The 27,862-nt window shown below is 36.4% G+C and overlaps 1 protein-coding gene across 2 annotated transcripts; it reads left to right on the forward strand.

Moving 5' to 3' along the window:
* The first annotated feature begins 124 nt into the window (after positions 1-124).
* ppp2r5cb (protein phosphatase 2, regulatory subunit B', gamma b) lies at positions 125-27,848 on the forward strand. Of its 2 annotated transcripts, XM_028439703.1 has the most exons (16): positions 125-252; positions 813-872; positions 6,653-6,815; positions 17,432-17,631; positions 20,740-20,850; positions 20,935-21,027; positions 21,115-21,245; positions 21,325-21,384; positions 21,456-21,564; positions 21,655-21,708; positions 22,913-23,083; positions 23,177-23,304; positions 23,387-23,488; positions 23,683-23,755; positions 24,756-24,872; positions 26,124-27,848. In XM_028439703.1, exons 1-16 carry the CDS (start codon positions 226-228, stop codon positions 26,256-26,258), a joined length of 1,734 nt encoding a protein of 577 aa, XP_028295504.1. In that variant the 5' UTR covers positions 125-225; the 3' UTR covers positions 26,259-27,848. The 2 variants fall into 2 exon arrangements, with proteins under 2 accessions (XP_028295504.1, XP_028295506.1); XM_028439705.1 differs by lacking the exons at positions 125-252; positions 813-872; positions 6,653-6,815 and adding an exon at positions 13,917-14,105.
* Positions 27,849-27,862: the final 14 nt, after the last annotated feature.

Raw genomic sequence — 27,862 nt, forward strand, 5'->3', positions numbered from 1 at the left:
GCTAGGAAGCCCTGTCTGCTTTGCATTTCTTTTTCCTTAAAAAAAAAAAAAAAAAAAAAAAAAAAGCAAATCATGAACATTTCAATCCAGACACATTTGAGTCAGCTGACAGAAACCAGCCAATCACAGGTCGAGGGTGCGCTGCCCCGCCCCCAGTGTGCTGCCCCGAGAGTTGTCAAGGTTTGGAGCAAACGACAGGGGAGAAAGGGCGGCTACTCTTGTAAAATGCCGAATAAAACCAAAAAAGACAAGGTGAGTAACACCATTTACCGCAAAGTTCTCTAAGTCCAGACCTTATTATTTGCACTAGGGCGAAGCTTGGTGTGTACGTGTTTGATTGGGTGCAGAGGAAGGCGTTAGCTCCCTGCCCAGCGTCCCATCACACAGTACAGCAGTGATTACCTGCTAACCGCTATCCTACCAACACGGTGCGCTGTCCTGCTTTATATTTAAACACAGCTGCACCGTTAGCTACATTGCTTGTACATACAACATGCAGGTATTTTTTTTTTAATTTATTTTTTGTGAAATATATGCAAGTTTTAAACCCTAATTCCTTGGTCGTGTGAGCAGAACTGAGTGTAGTAATCTAAGCTAGCTAATGGCAGACTCGCCTATGGGTTCAAACTATACTGCAAGACTGGGTGGGCAGGCAGGCAGGCAGGCAGGCATGCTATATTTAGCCAGGATTTGAAGAAGGAGGCTTTTTTCTGATTATCTGCTCACCTATGCTCTCAACTTGCTTTTCATGATTATTTTTCTCTCTCTCAAGCTGAATGGATTTTTATTGTTTTTTTTTTCTTTTCTTGCAGGACTCAACCAAATCTGGCAAAGTAGCAAAGAGTGGAGGACAGGAGAATTCAGAGCATGAGGTGAGTTTAAAAACACTAACTGAACTAAACACACCTTACTTAATCACATTGGCAGTGATAACACTCTGGGTTAAAAATGAATACAAAGCCGACAGGAAGAAATAAACTTACTGCCATGCAGGATTTTGTCATCACTCCCTAAATGGGTCATACAGTATGTATAAGGATTTTCAAACTTTGCATGAATATTATAATGTGGGGGGAAGAAAATGCTTTAAAATTTTATACAAAACACTTAGGAATAGGGCAGAAAATTAATTCGGAGTAATCAGAGCAACAGTCGTGGCTGAAGAGTCGCACCACAGGATAATTTGACTCTTTAAATAACAAAATAAAAGTCCAAATTATCATCTATAATAAAATAATTGCCATGGTAGTCAGAACAACCCAATATGAGGACGGCAAAGTAAAATAGGACACTTTTACATTGCACATCTGACACAGTGGTTAGAAAAAAACAACACTGCAATAAGCAGCAAGTTATTTCATTCATGATATATACTGGTTTATACTTTTTTTGTATTAGTAATGCATTATTTGCTAATATATGAATGTATGTACATATGACACAGTTTATTGTAAGGTGAGCAAATGTGCTGCACCAGCTAAGGTGCATTTTAAACTATGAGAGGTGAAGGATTAGTCATTTAATAGACTTTTGTGATTAATTATTTAATAAAACAAACAAAATGGAGGCGTCGACATACCCTCAAGCAGCGTAGCTGTCAGTGGTATATGTAGAGTTTCACATTAGTTGTCTTGCGTGTAACACATTCATGACACAAATTGGATGTCACCACAAGGTCATAGCTGCCATGCACATGATTTGGCTGCTGTGTCATGAAGCATGCGCTAGTCAGGAGCTGACATCGCAATTATATACACTAGTACAGTACCTATCAGATGTATGCATTCATATAGTGGGAGCTTAAGTAGAGTTGTCAATTATGGCCAAATGAGTATGTGTTTTAAAGTTGGATGTACAAAGAGGTGTACATACTCTGTAGTGGTATAAAGGGGTATATTAGCAGGTGCAAAAGTAAAATGCATGATCATCATCACTTTGACCCGCTTTAATCTGACTTAACCACTTGACAGTTGTCGGTCACATACAGGTAACCTACTGGGTGGCCCTGTGACGTCACAGCTGCCAGGTACCGCAAAGGTTGTGAGCGGCTCAGTCTAATTCCTGCACTGTTGTGAATGGCAGCGGAGGTGGGGCCACTCCGTTAAACTCCTCCACTTTCAAACTAAACCCTCATACACACAGTTGCACACATTCACCGGGAGGATCTGGCCCGGAGGATCCTGCAGCTCGGTTTAGTCTGACGGACTCCATTCTTCCTCCCAGTAATCTGCAGCCATGTTGCTGCTAAGCTTCTCTCCCACCCCCCGGTGCGTACCGCCGGAAGCGCACAGTGCACCGTAGTATCAGTGTGCGTGCGGGTCATACACCCCTCTCATGTCCCGTCTAACTCGTGTTGATTTAAAAAAAAAAAGTGAAAAGCAAACGTTTTGAAATATAATCACCAAAAAAGTAAAAAATAATGGATGCACACCCTCGGGCCATGCGCAAACTGTACCACATTTCACACTGCGTCAGGGAGACATGCGCTACACACGCACACAGACCTTCCTTGTATTTATAGATAGTTATAAAAACAATGTTTTTGTAAAGAGAGTTTCTAGTAAAGAATTTTTTTTTTAATGATGATTTTTATTATAATTATTCCATTCGTAGGTACTGATGGAGTGAAACTAAAATAAATACATCTGATTTTAAAGTTAACACAACTTATCACTATTACCAATAATGTATATGTGTGTATATATATATATATATATATATATATATTTTTTTTTTTTTTCTTTTCCAAAAAGTGTTGACCTAAGTGAGCAACTGTTAAACATTTCCTTGGACGTCTCGTGGCACAAGCATGTGGTGTTCAATCATTACATCAGGGAAAGCACATAGTGTTCATACAAAGTACTTGTAAGGTCATTTCAGGAGCACCCTATAGAACCATATGCACAGTGTAGGTTAGTAGAATTTTTGGATGAAGTAAAAACCAAAATAAAAACATGAGAATTATTACATTTCATAGTCTTTATTAAAGGAAACATTTAATAATCTTTTGGGATGTCAGTAACAAAAAACCCTTTAATTACTTGGAAGATAAGACTCTTTCCTTATTGTGTTTAATGGTTATAACAAGGTCAACATGCACCTGCTTTACACTGTAGCTGTGCTTTTATTGTTGTAAATCATTATGTTAAACCATGTTGGAAGTTTTGACCTGGAAAATCACTTATTTATTTTGATGCATACGCTGTTGTACAATAATCCCATACTATGTTAACAATTTATAAGAAGATGGAACAATATATAACTTCAAAATGTTCTTTGATTATACTTATCCTAATGTGACACTCAACAAAAATACATTTAAAAGCTTTTTTTTTTTTTTTTTTTTTTTTTGGCTCATATTAGTTTTTTAAGCTTGTGATTTAATCTGCTGGAACAGGAATGTCAAACTTGATGCCCGCGAGCCAAATCCGGCCTGCCAGAGTATTTAATTCAGCCCATGTGAAGATTTTGTTCAAACTAAAAAAAAAAAGGAAAGAGTGAATATAAATAGTTAATAAATCACAATATTATTCATTTCCAGATATCTCAGTCCCTATTTCTGTAGTAATTTGTAATCGCAAGAACTCTGAATTTTTCTCAAACCCTGCAAATTATCCCACACAGTTCCTGCAATTATTGAAAAAAATAAAATGCTTGCAAGTTAAGGAAGTCTTTAAGTCGAGATATTTGTGACCTATTATTTGAATACTTTAAGTTTGCCTAACAGCATCGTTCATACTTTGCGAAATAATGAGGAAGTTGCTTTTTCTTCCTGAAAAAAATTATTTCTGGCTTTTTCTGATTCGTCTCATTGGTTTGTTTGGCCACAGAGCCAAAATAAAAGTGATGGACACCTCTGTGCTACTAGCTTTTATTATCTGAATCAAGGTGACGTTCAGGAACATTTAGCTAATGTTTAAAAGTCAACTTTACATCACTTGGCTGCCAAGTATTAGAGATTTCAAACACAAAGCTCTCGTGGAAAGAACATTTATAATAATTTAATTCAAGTTTATAGATTTTATATAGTTGAAAACAGCCCTGTGGGAAATTCTTCAAAAATTTGTAAAAAGTTCATAGAATTAAAATTCATGGAGGGGTTCAAACTAATTAATCCAGAATGACCGAGTCTGGTTAGCTAGCTCATTTAAAACATATATACTTTTTTTTAACTGTGCCTCTTAAAAGAATCGGGAATCGGAATTGGAACCGGAATCTTTCAAATTCAAACGATGCCCAACCCTACCAATTACAGTCCGTGTATCTTTGGTTAATATCCCCCACCACAAAATGTGGAAAGGGGGCTATAGGTTTGAGCTCCGTCCGTCCGTGTGTGCGTCCGTCAGAGTTAAAGGGGACAGCTTTTCTCAGAAACTGTTTAAGATAGGATAACCACATTCGGTGTGTGGCTTCAGGGTATCAATACCTTGATGGAGTTCGAAAATGAGAAGCATGCAATTATTTTTTCCGGAGTTATTGACCTTGTTTTGTTTTTTTTTATACTCTGAGGTATTTTCAAAGGGGACAACTTTTCTCAGAAAACATTTAAGATAGTAATTTTATATTCTGGTGTGATAATATTTTTTTTATGTATACATCCAAGTTAGATTTTGGACATTTAGGAAAATGTTGTGACTTATAATGAGAACCAATCTGGCATGGGATGTTGATGGTTTTGTATTAAAACCAAATCAAAATAACAAAACATTGTGTGTTACTGACGTAAAACCAAAACAGAAATACAGAAACATAAAAAAAACAGATAATAAGCAGCATTTTTCTGTTTAAAAATTAAATCTAGTCCTGTTTTTGAGATATTTGGAGGTTCTGGACCAGGTCTCCTCACACAATAGGACTGTTTAGGATTTATTTCAGCAGTTTTCTGGTCCTGTTCCTGTTTTCATGTAGTCTGGATGTTTTAGCTCTTATAAAGCTACTCACGTTTGTTTGGTTTTATGGTGTTACGGTCCAAATAGTATCTAAATAAACAGGTTACTGATTATCAACTGAGGAACAACAGATGTTAGAACTTCTAAGATTTGACACTTAAGCAAAATAATTACGCAGCTTTTTTTTTTTTTAGTGTGCAGTAAAACAATTTATTTTGCAGGTTATAATATACCGCTAGCCACTTACGGCAGTCGTCAACGCACACAGAACCTGACTACAAGAAACAAGGAGCACCAGTTGACTCATTACACCACCTCTGATTCCATCCATTTTTTTTATTCTTTATTTTTTGTCAGGGAGTAAAAGTCCACCCCCGTCTGTGGGTCCTCTCTGTGTGGTGAGATTAAAACATGAAACTTTTTTCCTAGTTTCCCATAAATATCGAAATATCACACAAACAGAACAAGTTAAAAAAAAAAAACAGAAAAACGCTGCTTATCTGGTTTTTCTGTATTTCTGTTTTGGTTTTAAGTCAGTAAAACAAAAAATACCACACTGTTTATTTGTTATTTTGATTTGGTTTCAAAACAAAATAACGAAAGAATGAACGGTACACGGATTAATTACCAACCTCCACGTTTTCTCCTGTTTCTATCAGAAACATTTGATATATTGATAATTAAAGCTAACAGTTTCTTCCCCCAGGCTGTGACTCTGATCAACACTAAACAGTCATAGAGTGTCAGACCTGTTTCTGTTACTGTGAAATAACTATGGAACTAAACATAACAACCCTAGATCAACCTGTCACTGAGAAATGTTCATTGACATATTTTCGTTTAAATGTTCACCTGCACTACTCATCAATGCACTACTGCACTATTATCTTATTATTGTATTTTTATTTGATTTCATTATTATTATTATTATTATTATTATTATTATTATTATTATTATTATTATTATTATTATTATCTTGTTATTTTATTTAGTTTGCACATATTAGTCTAACTACTCTATATTTATGTTTATACTTCTTTTTTTATTTATTTTTCTTTTTTCTAGTTGTTTGTTATTAGTAGTCTAACTGCTCTTTATATTTATGTTATACTTCTTTTTTATTTATTTTTCTTTATTCTAGTTGATTGTTATTATTTAATGTTTACACAGAGAGCACAGTTCACCAAGACAAATTCCTCGTGTGTATTCAATACATTACTTGGTCAATAAAGTTGATTCTGATTCTAACTGAAGTAAAGATATAATTAAAAAAAGATCATCTTAAAAAGGCATATGCTTCATCCTCAGCAGGGACAAGTAAACTTCTGCTACCTTTACCAGCCATAGGCTGACTTTTTTTTTTTTTTTTTACATTGTTAGACTTCTTTACAGGAGTATAGCCCTAAGCCTCAGTGGCAGTAATGCAGCGCAGACTGTGGCCAACTTTAGTAGGGTCTTAAATGAATTTGGTAAATCCTCTGAGACTTAGACTGACCCAGCTCTACAGCTGGATTCAGTGTGGAAAATGTCTACCATGGGGTGTTGAAGAATGGACATTAGACTAGCTCTGAAGAAGTTGACCCCACAGCAGCATGATACCAAACGCGTGTCAGGTTACTGAATGCTGAACTTTATTTCGCACATGCCAGTCATAACAACGTTGTTCCTCGCACTTCATTCACAGTCGTTCCACCTTTTCTAAAGAACAGCTGGCCTTTTTCCCTCTTTGTGTCTAACTTAGCGTTTCCTCTTGGTATTTCAGAGCTCTAACAGGAAGACGAGCAACAGCGTTCCTCCCACCACTCAGCTGCTGAAGGGGAAGCAGCCAGGTTCTCAGACACCTGTGAAAAAGGACCGGAGACAAAGCTCCTCTCGTTTCAGCCTGAGCAACAATAGGGAGCTGCAAAAACTGCCAGCGTTTAAAGGTAATTTACCTCTCTAACTAAACACCCCAAATCTTCTCACTTAATCTCATAAATACGTTTTCTACATGTTGTTTTCAATCTTTGAAACACTTGCCTGTAGTCCATTAAAGCACACATGTCAAGCTCATGGCCCGGAGGCCAAATCTGGCCCTTTGGCGCATCCAATTTGGCTCTGCAGGAGAAAGTACAATTTACAGAGAAAACATGAATTATTGTGTAAATTACCAAATAATCCAGTTGTAGATATCTCAAATTCACAATAATGAAAATCCAAAATATTTTATGGGTTTGCAATTTTCCTTTGTTTACATCACATTAATGCAGTAATTGAACTGCATATTGTTGAAATAACTTATTTTTTCTATAAATCTTGCAGTTTCTCACAAACTAGTTATTATACAAAATTCCTCTAAATGACACAAAAATTGGCGACAGTCAATAATTTTTTAAGTGAATTTAACTGGTTTTGAAAATCATTGTGTAAATGAAACTCAGCACTCCTGGTGCTGATATTGCATGATTGCAGACAATTTTATTATTATAAGTCCTTCAATTTTCAGTTATTACATAATATTTCCCCTAATTAAATAGAAATTATCACAAAATCCAGAAAATTGAAAGTGAAGATATCTATCACTTATTGCTTGGATGTTGTCGGTTTCTTACATATTTAGTATTTTATGTATACGTAGAAGTGCAAACTAGGTCATAATAATGTTGAAATTACTTGTTTTCCAGCATTAAATCTGTTTCCCACTTGATGTCAAACTGTTCCATATTTGGCCCCTGGACTGAAATGAGTTTGACGCCCTTGCATTAAAGCGTTAATGTGACTGTTGTGGTCAAAATAATGAGCAATTCTTTTCAAAAACGAAGGCACCAAAAAAGCATCTTTTTGTGTGTTTGTAAGAAAAATAGCTTGTCACCTGCTTATTCTGTTCATCCCATTATGAGCTTGGAAAACATATAATTAAAATCACCAACAATTCACATTCATGTCCTGCTGAAAAGCAGATCCTTGCTGCATCATCCTGATTGTAATACCGGGCAGAGCATGATATTACGCAATACATGGAAACAAACAGAGGACGTAGATGGCATGGATTTTGTGGTGGATTTAACTCAAGCGTCTATATTTAGTGGTAATCCAGAGATAAAGCTTTAATTCCATGGTCCTTGTGCTTCACAATGTTGCTGGTGACTCGACAAAAAATGTCTGGCAGGCTTTCTGCTATTCTTTTTCTTCTTCCTTGTTTTTCTCACATATGTTAAAAATACAATACATTGATTATTTATAGGGTTATTTATTTAGGTTTTTAATTTGTTTGTTTACCTTGTGTAGAAAAAAAGGGAAGTAGATTAAGTTTAGGCCAGTGTGTGTAATATTGTTGCATTCTACCTGTGAATGACTAAGCATAAACATTTACATGCCATCATTTTTTTTTTTTTTTTTTTTTTTTTAATAAATAGGTTTTTATGATTTGGTTGCATGGTTTAGGGCTAGAAATAACATCTACTGTTGAATTCCAATCAGTTAAAAGTGGAACGCTTCACAAGCCTAGACTAGAGTTTAAATGCTGACACCCTAAAGACATTTGTTTTATAAGTAAAGCAATGTAAAAACAATAAATCTTCTGGGACAGGCAGATATTTCCTGCACTGGTAAGTTATATTCAGTGGATTCAAGATCATTGACTTTAACACGTATTTAGATAATAAAAACAATGTCCTGTGACGTTTTAAAGGCGCCACTTTTTGAGGTTTCACTTCTCATTGCAGCTGATGTATGTTAAGCACTCACTGCACAAACCATTCTTGGTTTCTAATAAAGCTTGGCTACTACTCTCGACCTTAAAAAAAAAAAAAAGCTGTGAAAACATTGTACAAAGTACTATCCCACAGTGACCGAGTAGATGTTATCACTTGGTCCTGTCCAAACAGGCTCCTCGCTCGGCCTGTTTTCATTCCGAGCATGTCCCCCACCTCCTCCTGATGGAAACACCAACTCTATACCGTCTCTATCCCATCATCTTTCACCTAAATTCACGTTAGCTTATTTTAAACTGCAGAATAGTGATTCAATTTCAAATAAAAATAAAAAATTGTAACTATACACTGTTAAAGTGCTTTTCTTTTAATGTTTGTTGCCCCCTGCTGGTCACATATTTTAACTGGTATGTAGAACGTTCATAAAAGTATCAAAGAAACCTAATAGAAATATGCAATGGCGTATTAGGGCAACATTAAAATAAAAACAAATCTGAGCACTATGAGATTAAAGTCGTAATATTTTGAGATTAAAGTTGTAATATTTTGTGAATAGAGTTGTAATTTTATGAGAATAAAGCCATATTTTAAAAAACTCATAATGGTCTAGCGCTCAGAGTTCCCTGTTGAAGTGAACGGAACTAAAACCGATAACCCGGTCTGAAGTTGACCACTTCCAGCCAGTTCCTCCTCCAAAACAAAAGGGGCTTTTTTTTGTTGCTCCAAATCAGTTTTTTTTAAAGTCCTTAAACTTATAACAGTGTGGTGGTGATGATGGGCCAAAAGGCTCAGTATTTCACCATGTGTGAAACCTAATGAGAAGTATAATATCACTAAATGCAAACACGATCCTGTTTGTAATTCAATTTTACACTAATAAAATTACGACTTTATTCTCGTGAAATTACAACTTTATTCTCATGAAATTACGACTTTATTCTCGAAATGTTACGACTTTAATCTTGAAATATTACAGCTTTAATCTTGAAATTGTAAAACTTTAATATTGAAATATGACTTTAATCTCATAAAATTAGTGTTGATAAAATATTACTTTATTCTCATAAAATTATAACTTTATTCTTGAAATAATTCGACTTTAATTTTGAAATTTTACAACATTAAGCTTGAAATATGACCTTACTCTCATAAAATTACAATGTTATTAAGATGCCACTTTATTCTTGAAATATTACAAATTTCATTTCGTAGTGCCCAGATTTGTTTTATTTTATCCCATGTAAATATGACATGATTAAACATAAGGTGCTCAGAGTAACATGGGAGCTGCAAAGCTGAGTCACAGTCCTGCCATCTGCTAGTGGGATGTTCCAGCTGTGGTCCAGTGTGCACTGGGTAATACATCAAGATCAAAACAAACACTGGGTTTGAAATCTTCACACTGCAGCACTCAGTAAAGACTAGTGAACACAGGCTAGGGTGGGGGTCAATTATTATTGTAATTGCATAATTGATCATTAATTACCGTTAAGGCGTAATTGTAATTTTAAAAATCTGTTGCTGTCGTAATCCAATTGTTATGATTGAGTTCAAATAATTGACTGTAATTGCCATGAAAATTTTATAAAAATTGTCAATTATAGTTTAACGCAAAACTGAGGAACCATGTTACAGTTCTGTGTACAGTTCGACACATTTGTAGAAAGCAATTATTAAAATATGTTCCATATAAAACTTTCCAACTTTTTGCCATTAAAGCGAGGGGTATGCTGACGCAAAAAAGGCTCAGATGCCCACATCAAAAATATTAAATATATATTTTCATGGATTATGAAGTCTAACAAGGTAACCAATAGATGGGAAAATAAATTAGATGATAGATATTTGTTTTTAGCGTATTTCACAGTTGATTTAGGACCCGTTATCATGAGAGATGCTAACAGAAAGCTAACACACGAGGAAGGATAACTTTTATTAGGTTATTTATTTCAGGCTCAGTAATTGTGATTAATTCTAATTGAGAATGTAATTGTATTTGACTTTCTGAAGATAAAAAACAATTGTAATTAAATTGTAATTGGTAAAAATGCTGGTAATTGTAATTGAATTGTTGTTGAACATGGGTAATTAAAAACGTAATTGTAATTGATTGTGGGGCTTCCACACATGGATGAACCTGGACCTGTGACTGGGTGTTACTACAATATGAGGCAAGGCACACAGAGACGTCCATAGAACCTGTGACCTGCTGTTAGCAGCTCTGTGTCACATGTCACACGCGCTTCACAGAAGTGTTCAGCTGGACATCATTTTGGTGGTGAAAAATGAGTAGCTGACCTCACATTACGATGGTAGATTGTCCTTTAAAAAAACAAAGAACTCTTTTGTGTATACCTAAAGGTGATGTACTTTTACTAACACTTCTGTCATAATGTGGGCTTGAAGAAACAAAACCAATCACAACACAATGACGATACGTTTTAGAACTGTCCAAAACCATTTATTTTCTCGATTAATAGACTAATATAACGATACATTTTTTAGTTATTGATTATTTAACATTACCGGTACTTAATCAATGTAACTATTCAACTACTCAATAAGGATATCAAACCATCTTTAAAAATTCAATATTTATTCAAAACATCTTAAACATAGCAAAATAGAATTGTTAGAAAACAATACAATAGAGCATCGATTCTCAACTGGTGGGTCGGGACCCAAAAGGTGGGTTGCAGACCTGTACTGGTTGGGTTGTGGAGATGTACTAAAATAAATAAATACTTAATGTTTCAAGTTGGATTGTCTTTTATTTTGAAAGAAACTTTTTCTTTTGACAGGCATGTGGTGAAATACATGTTGCACTGGAAAATATATAGATTTACATTTTAAAAAAAGATTATATATGTATTTTCAACAGCTATTTTTGAAAAACAAAATTTGCTTGGTTGAATTCTTAAAGAAAGTGGATCACGATTAAATAAACGTGGCAAAAATGTGGGTTGCAGGGTGAGAACCCCTAATGTAAAATAAAGAAGTCCATTGTTTTCTCTTCATAGTTCATGTATGTAGGTGAACCGAGTAAAGCTTTCAGACTGTGAGCTTTATGTAATCCCATTTTTTTAAGCCTTTTATATTTTTATATTGTTGCTTCACCATGATCTTTTTATGATTTTATTTTATTCTCTTTAAGGCCAAGTTCCATTCACACCTGTAAATGCTTCCAGTTTTTTGTCATTATTCTATCTTTTCCTAAGCATGGACACCTCTGATGATGCAGCAATGACTCACTGCCAAACAAAGGGAGTTATAAGCAGGGGTGTCCCGATATGATATCAGTAAAAAAAACAAGAAACATGCAATACAAGCGGCCTTTTTTAGACCTGTTCCAGCACTATTAACTGAAGTACACATGAAAAATATAATTGGACTTCAAGTGGTTATTTTCAGGGTCTTCTAATTTATTTGTTATTGATTCGACTCAATTGTAGAATGTTCTCATGTTTTAGTTAAACTAATGGTCATTGTGTACTAGGGCGGCATGATTATGGCCAAAATGATAATCACGATTATTTATCATGTTAGGAAAATAATCTGTGTTTTTACTACACTATTTATAAACAAACATATGTCTACAGTTTATAATGCAAAATGATGCCTTAAATAAGAATTATACTAAAAAGATTATTTAAAAAGCCTAACGAAATACATACATTATTACAGAGTGCAAAGCCCTTATTTTAAATGTAAATATTACTGACAGTCAGATGAATTTAATCATGGCAACCAAAATCATGATCACGATTAAAATTCGATTAATTGTGCAGCCCTATTGTGTACTTTAAAAAATGATTTTTAGTTTTTATTGGATTTATTCATGTTATTTTTCAGGGTCTTCAAAGTAATCTTTTTATTTATCTTATTCAATTGTAGAATAGTATTAAGTTTAAGGTTAAAAGTTTTATATATAACAAATTGGTTAATATGAAATGTGTCCATTTGTCTGATACCTACTGTTGCTGACTATTGTTTTCTGTTGGAGTAATATAACTTGATCAAGCCTTTTCTAACCTTACACACTAGAACGTGGGCAATACAAATATGTATGATTTGTGCTAATATCATTCATCCAGACCTATGACATTAAAGATCAGCAGACCTGTAAATAAACCTTCTTATGTGTATATTTCAGTCTGTCGTGTTGTTATCAGGAAAGTATATTTGGCTCTACATTAACCTCAGCGAGCCCAGCTTACAGTTTACTGTCCATCCACTGCCAGAAATGGTGGAGAAGGTTCTCCCTGCTTTACCGCTCCCTCTGTTACTTCCTGTCTTCCTGTTTCTCTGTTGCGCACACCTGAGCCCAGGCTGTAGAACCATCTGTCACACAAATGCACTCCTAGAACAGGCATGCACTCAGTTTAAATCATAGAGTTAAAGTGTTCGTCTTTCACCTGGAATATGGTTTAAAAGTTGCATGGGTCTCAGGGCTAATGTCAATTATAATTGGAATCGTGTAATAGATAATTACTTACAATTATGACATAATTTTGATTGTAATGGTAAAAAACTGTTGTAATCATCATGTTATTGCAATTGAGTTCAGATAATTGACTTTGTCATTGAAATTGGCATGGAGATTGTATAAAAAACTGTCATATACAATAGTTCTGTGGTTTACATTTATGTACCGGTATTGAACAATTATTAAAATGTTTATTAAGTTTAACCTCTCGGTTCTCTCTGGGATCATTTTACCATTTAAAAAAAGATGTGAATCTAGGGGTATACTGACAGAAAAAAGGCTCATACATCCACACCAAAATCATTAAAACCAATATAATAAAGATATAGAACAATTTTCTCCGACAACGACAAAAGACAAACCCTATATATTACCACCCAAAACATGTATACACAAGCGTAGTTATGATGTACAATCAAAATAGTGAACATAGTGTTGAGAAAATAAAAAGTTATAACTATAAAACAAAATGAAAAAAAAACAAAAAAGCAGCCAGCAAGAGTACATTGTACATACATATATACTATTTCCATATACACACATACCATACTCACTCTTCTACCTGCACACTTAGATGTAGCCACAGACACGCGCATGTGTCCACCCAGCCACAAACAAAAAATTAAAAACTTGCTTAATCAAGTAGTATTTTACTTTTGAAACCAGCACAGCTGATGTTAGATCCGTGGTATGACGATGTAGCCACTGCTGCCAACCTCCCATCCGCCCTCCCCTCAGCCCACCGTCCAATCCTCTCCCTCATTTTTATTTATTCTGACAGGCTCCACATGTGACTGCCACTAACCAATAGTGTGTCTACTGTGGGGGATGACATCACTAACTAGCTGGTTCTCTCCAGCAGCAGCAGAGCTTCATTTTCTGCTCTGAGTGTTCGTGTTAAAATGGAGGCTGGCTGCTCACCTTAGCCTCCCACGTCTCTCTGATGTTGGCATGTTCTCCAGCTACCAGTGGGATGCTTCTGGATGCACCCACTTCCAATGGGCCTTTCCAGCCTGTGGCCCTCATGCTTTTTAGAGGTGAGAATAGGAACATTGCCTCACTAGCTCCTCTGTATTGATGGACTGGAGTGTTTATTTTAATTTTTATTATTTAGCACCTTGTTATTCAGTGTCAGACACAGAGCAGATGACACTCCTGTGAGTAGGTGGAGGTAGTAAAGGCGTCTATCCTATTGTTGGCATGAGACTTTAGCAGAAGAAAGCTATGCACTACTGTGTGTATTCATTGTAAAGCTTAAGTTCAGTCAGGAAGGAAGGGTGAGAGTGCCAGTTTGCATTCACCCCTCCCCCCATCAGGGCTGCTGATGTCATAGGATGTGAGGTCAAAGCTTGTTGATAGTTTGTGTGTGTGCCAGTATTGTGTTGTAAGGTGAACATCCTCTTGGTTGTGATCAGACAAACAAGCTGCCACGCTGTGAATCTATTGTGTGTTTACTCAGACCTGAAGGCAGCTGGGACGCACGCAGGACTGATTGAGCACCAAAATCAGGCATTTTTTAAGCAAATCCAAGGCTGACAATTGTGTTTGCACTTTAACATTTAGCACAGATAGCAGTGAAGTTTTAACATGAAGAATGAACCAGTGTAGCATATAAATATATACATGCAACACCAGTGAAGTTGAATAATTACAATAGAAACATACCTGACATATGTATAAAATGTGGTTTAAAAGTAGGGCTGAATGATTAATTGCATTTGCGATACTATCACAATATCATAAAATGTGATTTTCTAATTGCAAAGGCTGCGATTTATTTATTTATTTTGTATTTTTTAGTAATAATTTATTTTAAGTACCTAAAATGTCCAATTGGTTAAAGCAGATATGAGTTCTCCTTAATTTCCCTGCACTTTCGTATGTGTGATGTTACTGACTGGATACTGGTAAGCTTTATTTTTTTTTTTAAATCTGTTTATTTTATTTATTTAAAGTCCTGTTGAGTTCAGAGAGTGTTTAAGAAGTGCAGTCCACATGTTTACATGTGTCATGAAACATGAAGTTAGTTAGATATGTTGAAGAGGTAACGCCACAGATTTGTTTGCTCTTTATTGTTGCAATCTGTGCTTTAAAGGTGCAGTCCGTGACCTTAAACACAGCAAATACACAGCTTTTTATTAGGGTCAACATGGCGAAATGATCATTTGATTGAAGCTGTGACATTTAATTTGTTTGAACACTTTATTTAGTAAATTAAAACAGAAATTTCAACTGTAAATATGATATTAAGAGCAGATAAGTTTCTGACCCAGTGATTGTTAGTTGTATCTGTTTGTTGCATTGAAAGCGTGTTTGTGCTGACTTCCTGAGTGAAAGCTGGAGCTTTGTGATGAGTAAAGGTTATGCGCTCACCCATGCAGCGCTGCCCTTATGCGAAGTCGACAGCCTCACAGCACGCCTCTTCTTAATATTTTAGACCTGTTTGGAAACCTAATTTCGGTTAAGTAACGCGAGCAGGTAAACCCTTCGACTCATGGTTTGAGGCTCATTGATGCGCTGCAGTGCAAACATGTTTCCGGATCTAGCTTTGTATGCAGAGATACTGAAGATAAACAAATGTGGCAAGGCTTCATTTTAAAACGTTTGGACTATTAGCTTTTTTAAAAAAACTTGCATTCCAACTTTATTCTCTTTAAAATTATATTTTAAATACACCTTCAATTATTTTTTTAATCTATTTTAATTGTATTTGTTTATAAATAAATTAAAGACATTTGAATGGATTTCCAGCTTTTTTCCCCATTGATTTAAACATTGACTAATGACTTCCCATTGTATTCCCCTCAAATAGTGACATATTTTAAAGTATGTTTTGACTTTTTCTGTTCTGTTTTACTATGAAAGTTGAGTCCTGTGGTAGCAATTATTTAAAAAAAAAATTAGTCAATGTTGACTAATGTCAATTGGAAGTTAACTTTGTTTTGTTTGTTTCTTCGCCGTGTCTTTCATATTGTGTTGGATTGACATCCTGATCAAAGATATCGAACAATATCTGAGGCTGTTTTAGTTTTTTGTTATAATGTCTAGAAAAAATAGATATTACCATTTAAAATGAATGTTTTTTTTTTTTCTTGTTCTTTAACTTGTAATGACCTTTGTATTACTGTGCTTGGTCCAAAAACACGTTGTTGTTGGACCATGGCATGAAAATGGAGGTAACTCTCCTTCTTCCGAAGATGTTTGTAAACACATTTTCTTGTTGTCTGAATGTGTCGTCTTCCTACGTGCTCTGAAAACAAAGTGTGTGTTTTGAATAATACTACATGCGTCATAATAACAGATTGTGTTGAACTGATGCTGTGGTCAGAAGATCACTGGCTAAAGCTCCGACCACAGGCCGCCTGCATCTCACCTTAACAAAGGTCAGCACTCGGTCCAAAGTCCTGGCTGCTGTGCATGCGGTTGCTATGGCGATTGACAGTACACATGCAGATGGAGCATGTTAATGGTGCAACGAGGCTGACGTGTGAGTCAGACAGTTGTATTATTTTGCATAAAATGTGCTATACTACCTTTTTGTTTACAGAAGTATTTTACTCAAGAAAGAGTTTTTGTTTATATTTTTGAAAATGTATTTTAAATAAAGTGCAATGCATAGCTATTAGAGAACTATAAAGTTTTGGAGTTTTGCTAAAAGTAAGATGTAGTGCACTGCACGTTCATGCTATGTAGGTCTGTAAGCTGTGGCATTGTTTGAAAAATGCTGCTATTTTTGCATTTTTCTTCAATGGTGCAGCTATTAATGTGAATGTTAACAATTTAATCTAATTTCTAACTGCAATTTATTTTTAGCAAAAGAACAGCTGGTACTTTAATTCCAGGAGGTAAATACAGGTTATTTTTGTTACATTTGACAAAAGAAAATCAAAACTTGTTTTGAGACATCACTGTCATATACACTTACTGTTTTTTTTAAAAAGTAGGAGGGAAAATTGAGAAAAATCAAATTTTATTTTCAGGCCATATTGCCCAGCTCTAGTCTCATTTGTCCACTTGTTTTGTTCCAGGCTAGTTTCATACTTTTAAATGCATTTGGGGTTTTATCTGACCTTTGTGTGGTGTCGTAACAGACAAAGCTTCATATTACAAAGCACTGATTCAAAGGAAACATCTCTGCATCACTTATGTCGTGTTTGGTTTTTCTTTTAAATACAAAGTCATGGACTTTAGTGACGATTGCCCTGCTTAACAGTTTGTTTATCATAGGATGAACAACACATGATAAAATGACCTGTTTTCAAAGGGTCAGAGCAAATGTGTGTTGTTACCATCATGTTTTGAATTCAGTTTAATGTAAGACCTTCAGTCATTAAAATAGAGCTGTTCATTTCCTCTTTTCCAGACGTACCGCTCGCTGAGCAGGAGAAGCTGTTCATCCAGAAGTTGCGTCAGTGCTGCGTCCTCTTCGACTTTGTGTCCGACCCGCTGAGCGACCTGAAATGGAAGGAGGTAAAGCGAGCCGCGTTGAGCGAGATGGTGGAATACATCACCCACAACAGGAACGTCGTCACAGAGCCCATCTACCCAGAAGTGGTTCACATGGTCAGTGAGAGAGAGACTGTTGTTTGTCTGGGATATGATTGCTGACCCTTTAGTTAAAAGAAATTAAACGTTAAAGCTGTAAATGTCAATCGGGCGTTAACCCTCGGGGCACCTTAAAAAAAAAAAAAAAAAACAAGTTGCACTTTTTGAGCTTAAAAATGATGTATAGAATTTTCCCCCTCTCCATTTTTTCACATCAGATTTTTTCAACAACTCCAGACCTATTCATAGATATAAAGTTTTCATTATATTTCTTTTTAATAAAATGTTTTTATGCCCTTTCTGTCATTTTTTTTTCAAAAATATGGTGCAAAGTGAAATATTTGACATATGGTTATTACAGACTTGAGTAGGTCAGTAATTGATAGGAACATTGATTGGGTGACATTATTAATTTTAGTGCTATGAGCATTTATTGAAAAAACCTATACTTTTTTACCCCAACGGTACCCTTCATTAAAGTAAAATAATTTTTCCCACTTTTTTCATGTCAGAACTTCAGACCTAAAATTTTTTTTTTACATTTTTTTTTCTCATAAATTTGAAGTTTTTATGTCCTTTTTGTCATAAACCCCTGATGAACCAAAGTTAATTTTTGCCTTTTGTTATTTGACTTTTACACACTCCTTAACACACATACACAAAATATATTCTCAATTACATTCACACCACCACTGTATTTTGAAGGTAGATGCTGAGATTTATTAGTTTTTTTGGGAAAACCACTTTTATATGTCAGGATAACAGTATATCCAAAATATGTGGTTATAAAATGGGAGTAAATTGGGACCAAATCAGTCCCGAACTCAGAGTGTCGGTACATTTTTCATCTCCTGTTCTATACATCTTACAATAAAAGTGATCATGGAATTATGAACAAAAAAATTATGAATAAAAGAAAACTCATAGCCAAAGTTCATACAATTAGGCTTTAAACTGAATGAGATATTGATTCTAAAACACTGAATAAGCAGAAGGTACAGGTTTGGTGCCCAAAGGGGCCCCATGGCTAAGTGAGCTAGTTTTTGGTTTCCTTGAACCATCCCTTTGTTGGTTCAAGATCTTAAAGGTCACAAACCCAGGATGGTAGAGTTGTGCCCAGAACCTGTTCATGTATCTGTGCCGTCAGCGATGGAAGAGGAAACTAGTTGCACTCAGGTTGAGTTCATTTCACTACTTTTGCTCACCCCCCCAAGACAAATCGCAAATCCTTTGATGTTAATCAAAGGCTCTGCATCCCAACCTCACGTAATAAATTGCTGCTGATCAAGGAGCAAATTTCACCCCGTCCTTCCCCGTCTTGGCTTCATTTGATCAGAGCAGCTGAAATTGCAATTGAGCAACCGAGTCAGCGTGAATATATGCTTTTAGTACTGGGTGCCTCCTTGGTGAAAAAAATCTTTGATGTCCACTCATGGCTTTGATCCTCCAAGGACATAGACGAACATATCACGGAGCGTTTACTTATATCACGGTTCCCGCGGATCGTTAAAAAGTCTTAAAACACACAACACACAATGATTTTATGATTGCAATTCGTTTTTTTCAAAATAAATGGCAACATTTGTTTTTTAAAAAATATATAAACAATATTTTTCTTAGTGGCTTTTCTTAATGGTTTTTTTTTTTTTGTATTTTTTGTTTTATAGATTTCTGGCTGTTTTTGTCTTCATCTTGTGTTTTTTGGAGTGATAGTGATTATTTTAGTCTGTTTATTTTTTGTATTTTACTGTCATTTTTTGTGTTTAATTTGGGGGTCGCCAGTTGCACTTCTGCACTAGACACTGGAAAAAAATGACCCAATCCCTATGTAATTGACATGGCTTTTTCCCCCTCCAATTATTATCACTGTGAAGTTGGTCTTACATTTAATTTCAAATGGCAACAAAAAGTCTTGAATTTAATTTGACTAAAGCTGTACGAACCCTGTATATGAACACTGTTACTATGAGGCCTCAGGGATTCACAGTGTGAAACTTTAGCACCGTTTCTGAGCAGACCTTTGGGTCACATGCTCATGGTTGTTCCATTAGCCCCAGGAAGTAAAAAAAAAAAAAAGGGTTTTCTTTAGAGTGCAAACATAATGGAGCGTGTGTTTTTGACCTGTGGTTGACTGCACTGTCCAGAGACTTAGTGAATGTAGTGTATTATAGAAGGTGAGAGCAACAGTTCACGGCTCCCATTAATTACATCTGGAGGTCGGCTTGTGTTTGTGCTCCACAGCTTATTGACTATTAATACATTATCTGGGGCTTTTGGCTCCATACATTCTGCAGCTGATAATGTTGAAGTAAGAGTTTAGCCTTATAACATAATGTTTGCCAGGTTTCTGGGTGTGTCTAATGGAGCCTGAATACAATGTTAGTTGTTTGTTGTTTGCAAAAACAAACTTCTCACTGGTTTTTGTCAGGAAATCAAAAATTGAATGTTTGTTGAGGCCAGGGTTTTTCAACCTTGGGGTAACCTGGCCACGTTGCACTTTCACCTTAAAATAGTCAACTCTTCCCAACCCCCTTTCATTGTCCTACCACAACTCCCTCTTCCCTATTCCCTTCCCCCTCACCAAGTTATACACTGCCTTTTCTTTTGATATCCTCCCTTTAATAAGGTTTTTCTTATCCTTCCTTAGGGAGGGCTGGTGATGATCGCAATTATGCAATAAAATAAATGCATTTATTTATTTGCAATGATAAAACATGCATAGCTGTCATGAAAACATTGCAATACATGTAGTGTATAACAAAGTAAAATTATTGATTCAAATTAAAAATTAAAAAATTTCTCAAAATGTTTTAATGTATTTTTATTATTTTTAATCTATTTAGCACAATTAAAAAAATGTGATATAGAAATGTATATAGGGTGCAGGAAGAGCAATTTTCAAAGTAAACCATCACATAATCTCAAACCACTGTATTCTATACTTTCACTTTCTCAAATATAAATCTAGTTGAAAAAAATGCAGCGTAATGATATCTGAGCTGGCTCAAATTGTCACTTTCTGCACTGAAAAAATTCAAATCAAATAAAAATTGACAATCAAGCAACACGTGTTTTAGTAAGAGTACTGAATTATATCTGAGTGGCTTGATTTTTCTTTTTTCTTAGTTTGCTGTGAATATGTTCCGGACCTTACCGCCATCATCCAATCCAACCGGTGCAGAGTTTGACCCAGAGGAGGATGAACCTACGCTCGAGGCTGCGTGGCCACACCTACAAGTACGCCAAAATAACACAATCCATTCATTTGTCGAGAGAATTTGAAATCTTTTAATCTTTGCTCCTTTTTTTTTTTTTCCCCAGCTCGTTTATGAATTCTTCCTACGTTTCTTAGAGTCCCCCGACTTTCAACCAAACATAGCCAAAAAGTACATAGACCTGAGGTTTGTAATGCAGGTGAGCAGCTAACGAGAACACTTTGGTTCACATCTTTGTTTTATGTGTGTATGACACCATGGGTAAGCATCGCCTTTCTTCCTCCAGCTCTTAGAACTGTTTGACAGTGAAGATCCCAGGGAAAGAGATTTTTTAAAGACTACGCTTCATCGCATCTACGGCAAGTTTCTCGGCCTGCGAGCGTACATTAGGAAACAGATAAATAACATATTTTATAGGTGAGTGACCAATAAAAGTAAATTAACATCTCAGAACGCTCGTTGTCATAAGGTGCTGATTTTAGTTGTTATTTTTCAGCTTCATATATGAGACTGAGCATCATAATGGAATAGCAGAACTACTGGAAATACTGGGCAGGTGAGATGGCATCGCACTGCGATTAGCTGTCGGTTCCTTTCTTTACTAACTGAGCTGTTCTTTTCTCGCAGCATAATCAATGGATTTGCGTTACCTTTAAAAGAAGAGCACAAGATATTTCTGTTGAAAGTCCTGCTGCCTTTGCACAAAGTCAAGTCTCTTAGTGTTTATCATCCACAGGTAACTACTGTGATGCTCTCCATCGTGTTAGAAATGAGTGTATACTTTGTTTCATGTGCTGACGGTAAAAATGTGTTGGTGTTTTTTTAGCTGGCGTACTGTGTTGTACAGTTTTTAGAAAAGGACAGCACTCTCACAGAGCCGGTAAGCATGAGTTTATTACTATAATTTCAGTTATATATAGTTGTTTCAATATTACCTTACCAACATTAAACTTTCTACCATAGAATTTTCTTTTTTTATTATATTGTTTATATATATTTATAATAATTAATGTACTGTATATCACACTGTTTAGATAAAATACATTATAAATCAGTATTATTTATGAGGAAATCTACCAGAGCAGTAGAACTGCGTTGGGCAACATTTATGAAAATTCAGAATGTTTGCATGAGAACTAAAATTAATTCCATATTTGTGTTAACCAAAAAAAAAAAAAAAACAATTAGTACTCATTGCAAAATTACTTCAGTGTAATTTGATTACACTTAAACCATATTTATTCTTGTAGCTTATTCTATTTGTACATCAAACTTTAAAGCTACTCGTGACAATATTTTTTTATTCAGATAAAGACATAGCATAAGCCTCATAGATCAATCATTTGCTCTGAGTAAAAAAAATATGTAAAATTGAATGAAATTAAATTGCTGTTCAAAACTTTTTTTAATCTCCACTTTAAACAGGCTCTAATTGACAGTGTCGCGCATTGCATTGTGGAATGTGGAGTCCTGTAAATGGGTTGCTGGTTTGAGTTTCACCCGGGCCAACACTGTGGGATGATGAGCAAGTCCCTGAACCCCCAACAAATGCAGAGAAGAATGTCACTATGATGATCAATAAAGGTTACATTATTATTAAACTAATTCTAGAAAAAAATGTCTTTGGGGTCGCCAGAAATAACAAAATGGGGTCACAATACAAAAAAGGTGGGAAACCACTGCACTAAATACTGTTTTTATCACTCGTTCATTCCATCATTATGCTCTATAGTTGTTTTTAAATAGTTTTCTAAGCAAAAGGTTGTCGTCCTACAAAGGGGGTACTTGGATTCAGAAATAAGAGAAAGGAGGTACTTAAGCCAAAAAAAGTTTGAGAATCACTGGTCTACAGGACTCCACATCCCACAATGCAATACGTGAAACTTTTTGACAATGTCAATAAGAGAATATTTACAGTGGAGATCAAAACCAATTTTTTTTACATCTCTTTGAGGCCCACACTGTCTATATCTGAGTTAAAAAAAAAAAAAAAAAAATCATAATTCTGAGCAGCTATTTTCTATTGTCCCCCATCTGCGATATGATGGTACAACCAAACCGGTGACCCAACTATGTTTTGGCAGACGGTGATGGCTTTGTTAAAGTATTGGCCAAAGACCCACAGTCCCAAAGAGGTGATGTTTCTCAATGAACTGGAGGAGATACTGGATGTCATCGAGCCCTCAGAGTTTGTCAAAGTGACCGAGCCTCTCTTCAGACAACTGGCCAAGTGTGTGTCCAGCCCACACTTTCAGGTCTGATCGGCCCTCTGATCAATAGATCATGTTGCATGGTTTGGCCTCCTTCCTGTTCACACTGTAAATGCCTTCATACTCCACTACTCACAGGTGGCTGAGCGAGCTTTGTACTACTGGAACAATGAGTACATCATGAGCCTCATCAGTGATAACGCTGCCAAGATCCTGCCCATTATGTTCCCCGCACTTTACCGCAACTCCAAGACCCACTGGAACAAGTGCGTCTTCACACATGCCTTCTTTAGTCACTGTTGTATGTACGTAGACTAACTAACGCAACCCATGTGGCAATCCTCATAGGACAATCCACGGGCTGATCTACAACGCTTTGAAGCTCTTCATGGAGATGAACCAGAAGCTGTTTGATGACTGCACTCAACAGTTCAGAGCAGAGAAAAGCAAGTGAGTCACCAATAAACACACAGGAGTATTAGTGCAATAAACTCAGTCTATGTTGTCAGAGTCTAGGGTTTTGTGCTCTATGATGCATCATAGAAATGGACCCTCAGACATGGTTAGAAATGGGGGAAAAAAACAGAACAAAATAAAGAATTATTTGTATTTTCACTCTGTTTGTGAATTGTTTGGTGTTTTAGAGAAAAAGCGAAATGGAAAGAGAGAGAAGAGGCATGGCAGAAGATTGAGTACCTCGCAAAGTCAAACCCACAGGTGAGTAGAAAAAATAAAAAATAAAAATCAGTTTGTCCTGCTGACCTTTTCCTGGTTAAAGCTTGGTCTCAGTAGTGCGCCAGTGAATGATTAAGCCAGGTTTTGCATTGAGGGTGATAAACTGCACATAAGCTGAAAAATGTACAGTATAGCAGGGTTCACACACAAGGATTTACTAAATCACACATGAAGATAAAATATCAGACATGGAACAGTTTTGATCGTATTGTACCATTCTATCCCACCTCTAAGACAGAAATTTCACTTGATCTAACGACATGATCTAATGCTGTGTTCAAGGCAACTCCAAACTAAGGATTTTCCAACCTCCTACTTGGAAAAAGTGACTTGGAACGCCATCTGTAGTCAGAGCTGCTACTTGTGCTAATATTGATATAATAATACTATAGCGTGCAGCCATGTTTGAGTTATTTTCATGTGCTGCTGCTGCTAAACTTTTCAACTCCGAATTACCGAGTTGTCTGGAACGCAGCATTAAGTGTTTTCACTCAACTTGCTTCATTTATTGTTTATTTAACAGGGACAATAAATGAAGCGTGCTGACTGAGAAACACGTAATTCTGCGTTCCAGGAAACTCAGAACTCCGTATTTCCGAGATGAAAATTCTGATCTCCAAGATCATTCGAATTCAGCGGCTTCGTGATTGGCTACGTTCTGTTCCACGTCACAAATCACAGGGTCATAAATCGGTGGTAGTTGGCTTTCCCCACGCACGTGAGGTGATGAGGTCATAAATATTGAACAGGTTTAACATTTACGATTGTCAGCCCCGACTCATCTCAGAGCCAATTATTGGAACAAATTCATTCCTAACACACCTCAGACCACAGGATAATCTGATTGGATAATCTTACAAAAGATAAGATAATCCTGTGTTTGCTGTTCTTGATAGGTAAGGGGGAAACAATTACCTTACACGTTAAGGTAATTGTAAAACCTCAATTATCTGACATGCAACTTTTCTTCTCCTTTTGAAAGTTTTTGACGTACGTCGACTTGACGGAACCAGGCACTCTGATGGACATGGAGACGGATGGACCACTGCTAGAAGACGTCAACATGCTAAAGAAAACCGTAGAGGAGCAAGCAACACAGGTTAGTGTGCACAGATGTCACATTCACAGGTTTAGGTGAACAACTCGCAGTTATTAGGATTTAAATAATGTAGATGAATGCAAACGTGTTTTTTTTGTTTTGTTTTCTTAGTTTCAGCTGTTAAAGTTTTTATGCTTTGTTGCTTCAAACCAGTGTTGTCAAGAAATTGAGCGATTAATTAATTATGCTCTGTAATGAATTTTAAATATCACCTAAAAAATTGCAGAGAAAAGCCCTCAACTTGAAGTATTTTCATTTAAATGAATTACATTATTGTGGCAGATCAAAAGATTGATAAATAACAAAGTGGCTTTATAAAGTTATTTATTGTTTTTAACAGACTTGAACAGACGCAGGCGTAGCCATTTTCATTCTGCTACCTTTAGTTTTGACCATTGGGGGGAAAATTGAATCGTACTTTTGTCAGTTTCCAAGTAATAGGAAATACAAATGAAATAAAACATCAGGTCCATATGTAGTGCTAAAAAGTTAGCACATCAAAAATGGTAAGAACACTTTTCTGAGCAACACAATTATTGAACACCAAAATTGTTGCTTTTTCTCTCCTGCAGATAATACTTATCCACTGACTTTGTTCATTTGTCAGTCATGGACTTATTCATTTTGGCTGCGAACCCTGTCATCTTGTCAAGTGCGGGTTGGAGGCACTGTCCAAATGTCCATGCTAGCTGCTACATGTTTAGCGTCGAGGTGCTAGTTGAGACTACAAAAACTCTGGTGTTCGGCAAACTTTCTTGCACAATTTGCACACAACTGGACTTTTGTTTTCCATTCGGTGTTTTTAAAAGACAAAATGAATGCCAACTCAGCACAGCAGTCTCTTGTATTGTAGTCTGTGCATCAGTATGATAGGTATACCGGAAACTCTTAAAATGAAAAAGGTTCCGCGCTGTTTGGAGTGCAAAAAATTGGCGATTAATGGTGTGTGTTTTATTTTTTTAGTGTTATTTTTCTGTAATTAAATTAAATTCAACTTTATTTATATAGCGCAAATTACAACAATGGTCATCTCCAAGTACTATCAAAGTATAAAATATATAAGAAAAAAGAAAAAACCCAACATGAACAAGCACCAGCTACAGTGGGGAGAAATAAGTTTGTTTCAACGGGAACAAATCTCCAGCAGAACCAGGCTCAGAGGTGGCAGCCATCTGCTTTGATGCTAATTAATCACAATTAACGCATTAAAGTCCCAGCTTTACTTAAAACATGAATTCTTCTTTAATCCAGATCGTAAAGGATCAGCGCAGAGAGCGTCCGCTGATGCGCAGGAAGTCAGAACTCCCCAAAGAAATCTCCACCGTCACAGCATTGGAATTACACCGAAGGGCTGAGGAAATGCTGACGACACACGACGGCCACTGAAAGACCACCCACACCTTCACCGGAAACCAGCAGCATCCACCACCAAGGAACCACAGGCCCCTGCCCCACCCTCGCAGTGGGTCAGCACAACTCTAGTATTTCAATCCAGCACAACACTGACCCCAACAGCTGACAGACACACATCCAGGCACCGGTTTGGTTTTCAGGACAAGCTGTGCCCACCCCCCTCTGTGCACCCATGACTCTGTTCTTTCACCATCTCCCTGTCTTTTCCCTTGTTCCATTTGTGTTTTCGGGTGCTGTGCTGCCCTCGTCTGGCCGTTCTTCTCAGGTGTTTGTGTGTATTATTGCTCCTCTATTTTTGCCTCTTCTTTATAGATGTCAAGTGCTTGTGTAATTAATACAAGCTCCACAGAGGATGTCTTTGGTCTCATTTGAGTCATTTAATCTCAGACTGAAACAATACCCCTGACTGTGTGACTGATCGGTTCCTTACTGTTAAATTTCTCTGACGGTTTCAAGTTTTTGGACATTGTGGCCTGGGATGTGATCATGTGTTTGTTTGGACAATAAGTATCACGCCGCAGTTCAGTTTAACACACTCGGGTGACATTTTGAGATGCAGGCAACGCTTCCATCTCTTAGCTTGGTGCCAAGCTTGCTTCTTTTCCTGAGAGATCATCTGTTGTGCATCCGTGTCTCCCAACGGTTTACATGGTCGGATCCATTTCATTCCATCGTTCGCTGCACCATTTACATGCAAGTGGGTTTATTTAAGGTTTTAGTTAATTATTTGCATGCAGCCAGTGTTTAACGCAACCATTAGCATTCAGTACAGGTCAGCTGTTCACACGAGGCTTATTAAAGACGCACTCAAACGATGTCAGCGTACGCAGAGAGAAGTGGAGCAGGGGAAGGAACTGTGCGGTAGCCATTGATTTTTCTACTCCTTTTCAGGTTGCTTCCTTTTAATTTCTGAAACCCTCTGTAGATTGCTTTGTAGAGGCAGTGGTTTGGTTCAAAAAAGGTCAAACAGAAGCCTTTCTTTTCACAGTGCCTTGTGTAGACAGAGGGAAGATTTACTCAAGTCAGAATCCAGTCTTGGCATGTTTGTTTGTTCGAAAGTATTGTAATGTTAGTTTTAAAAAGGAAAAGAAAAGCGGATAAAAGAAGCGTAGAAGTCCCAGTGTGGTTTCTACTTCAGCGCAGGTCATGTTGAAGCTTAAAAAGTGATTTTTTTTTAATTTTTTTTTGTAGTTGACGGCTAACTAGCAGCGGGGTCGTTCCCAAACCACTACATCAAAAAAGCACTTCCTGGTTAAACTTGAAAGAAAAGTGAAACGCAACTGAAAAAACAAACACAACAACCCCCACGAGTTGAAATCCGTGATGCTGTCTGTTTGGGTGTGACTGGTCACTGCAGGAGATTAATCCACATCCCCTTCCTCTGTGGTCCCATTTCTACCCATCTGTGTTCCATGTTGGTCTCTGTTCTGTCCCTAAAAACCTGAAAATCTTTAGGGCTCCTTACTTTTAGAATCTTTGTGAGTTCTTTTCTTTGTGGTCGCGCAGATCCACGAGTCAGTGTTTTCGACTAAATGAGCAAACTGTAAATAAACCTGCAGTCCAGATTGTTTTTCCTT

This window comes from Gouania willdenowi, chromosome 24, assembly GCF_900634775.1.
Source record: "Gouania willdenowi chromosome 24, fGouWil2.1, whole genome shotgun sequence".
NCBI classification, from domain to species: Eukaryota; Metazoa; Chordata; class Actinopteri; order Blenniiformes; family Gobiesocidae; genus Gouania; species Gouania willdenowi.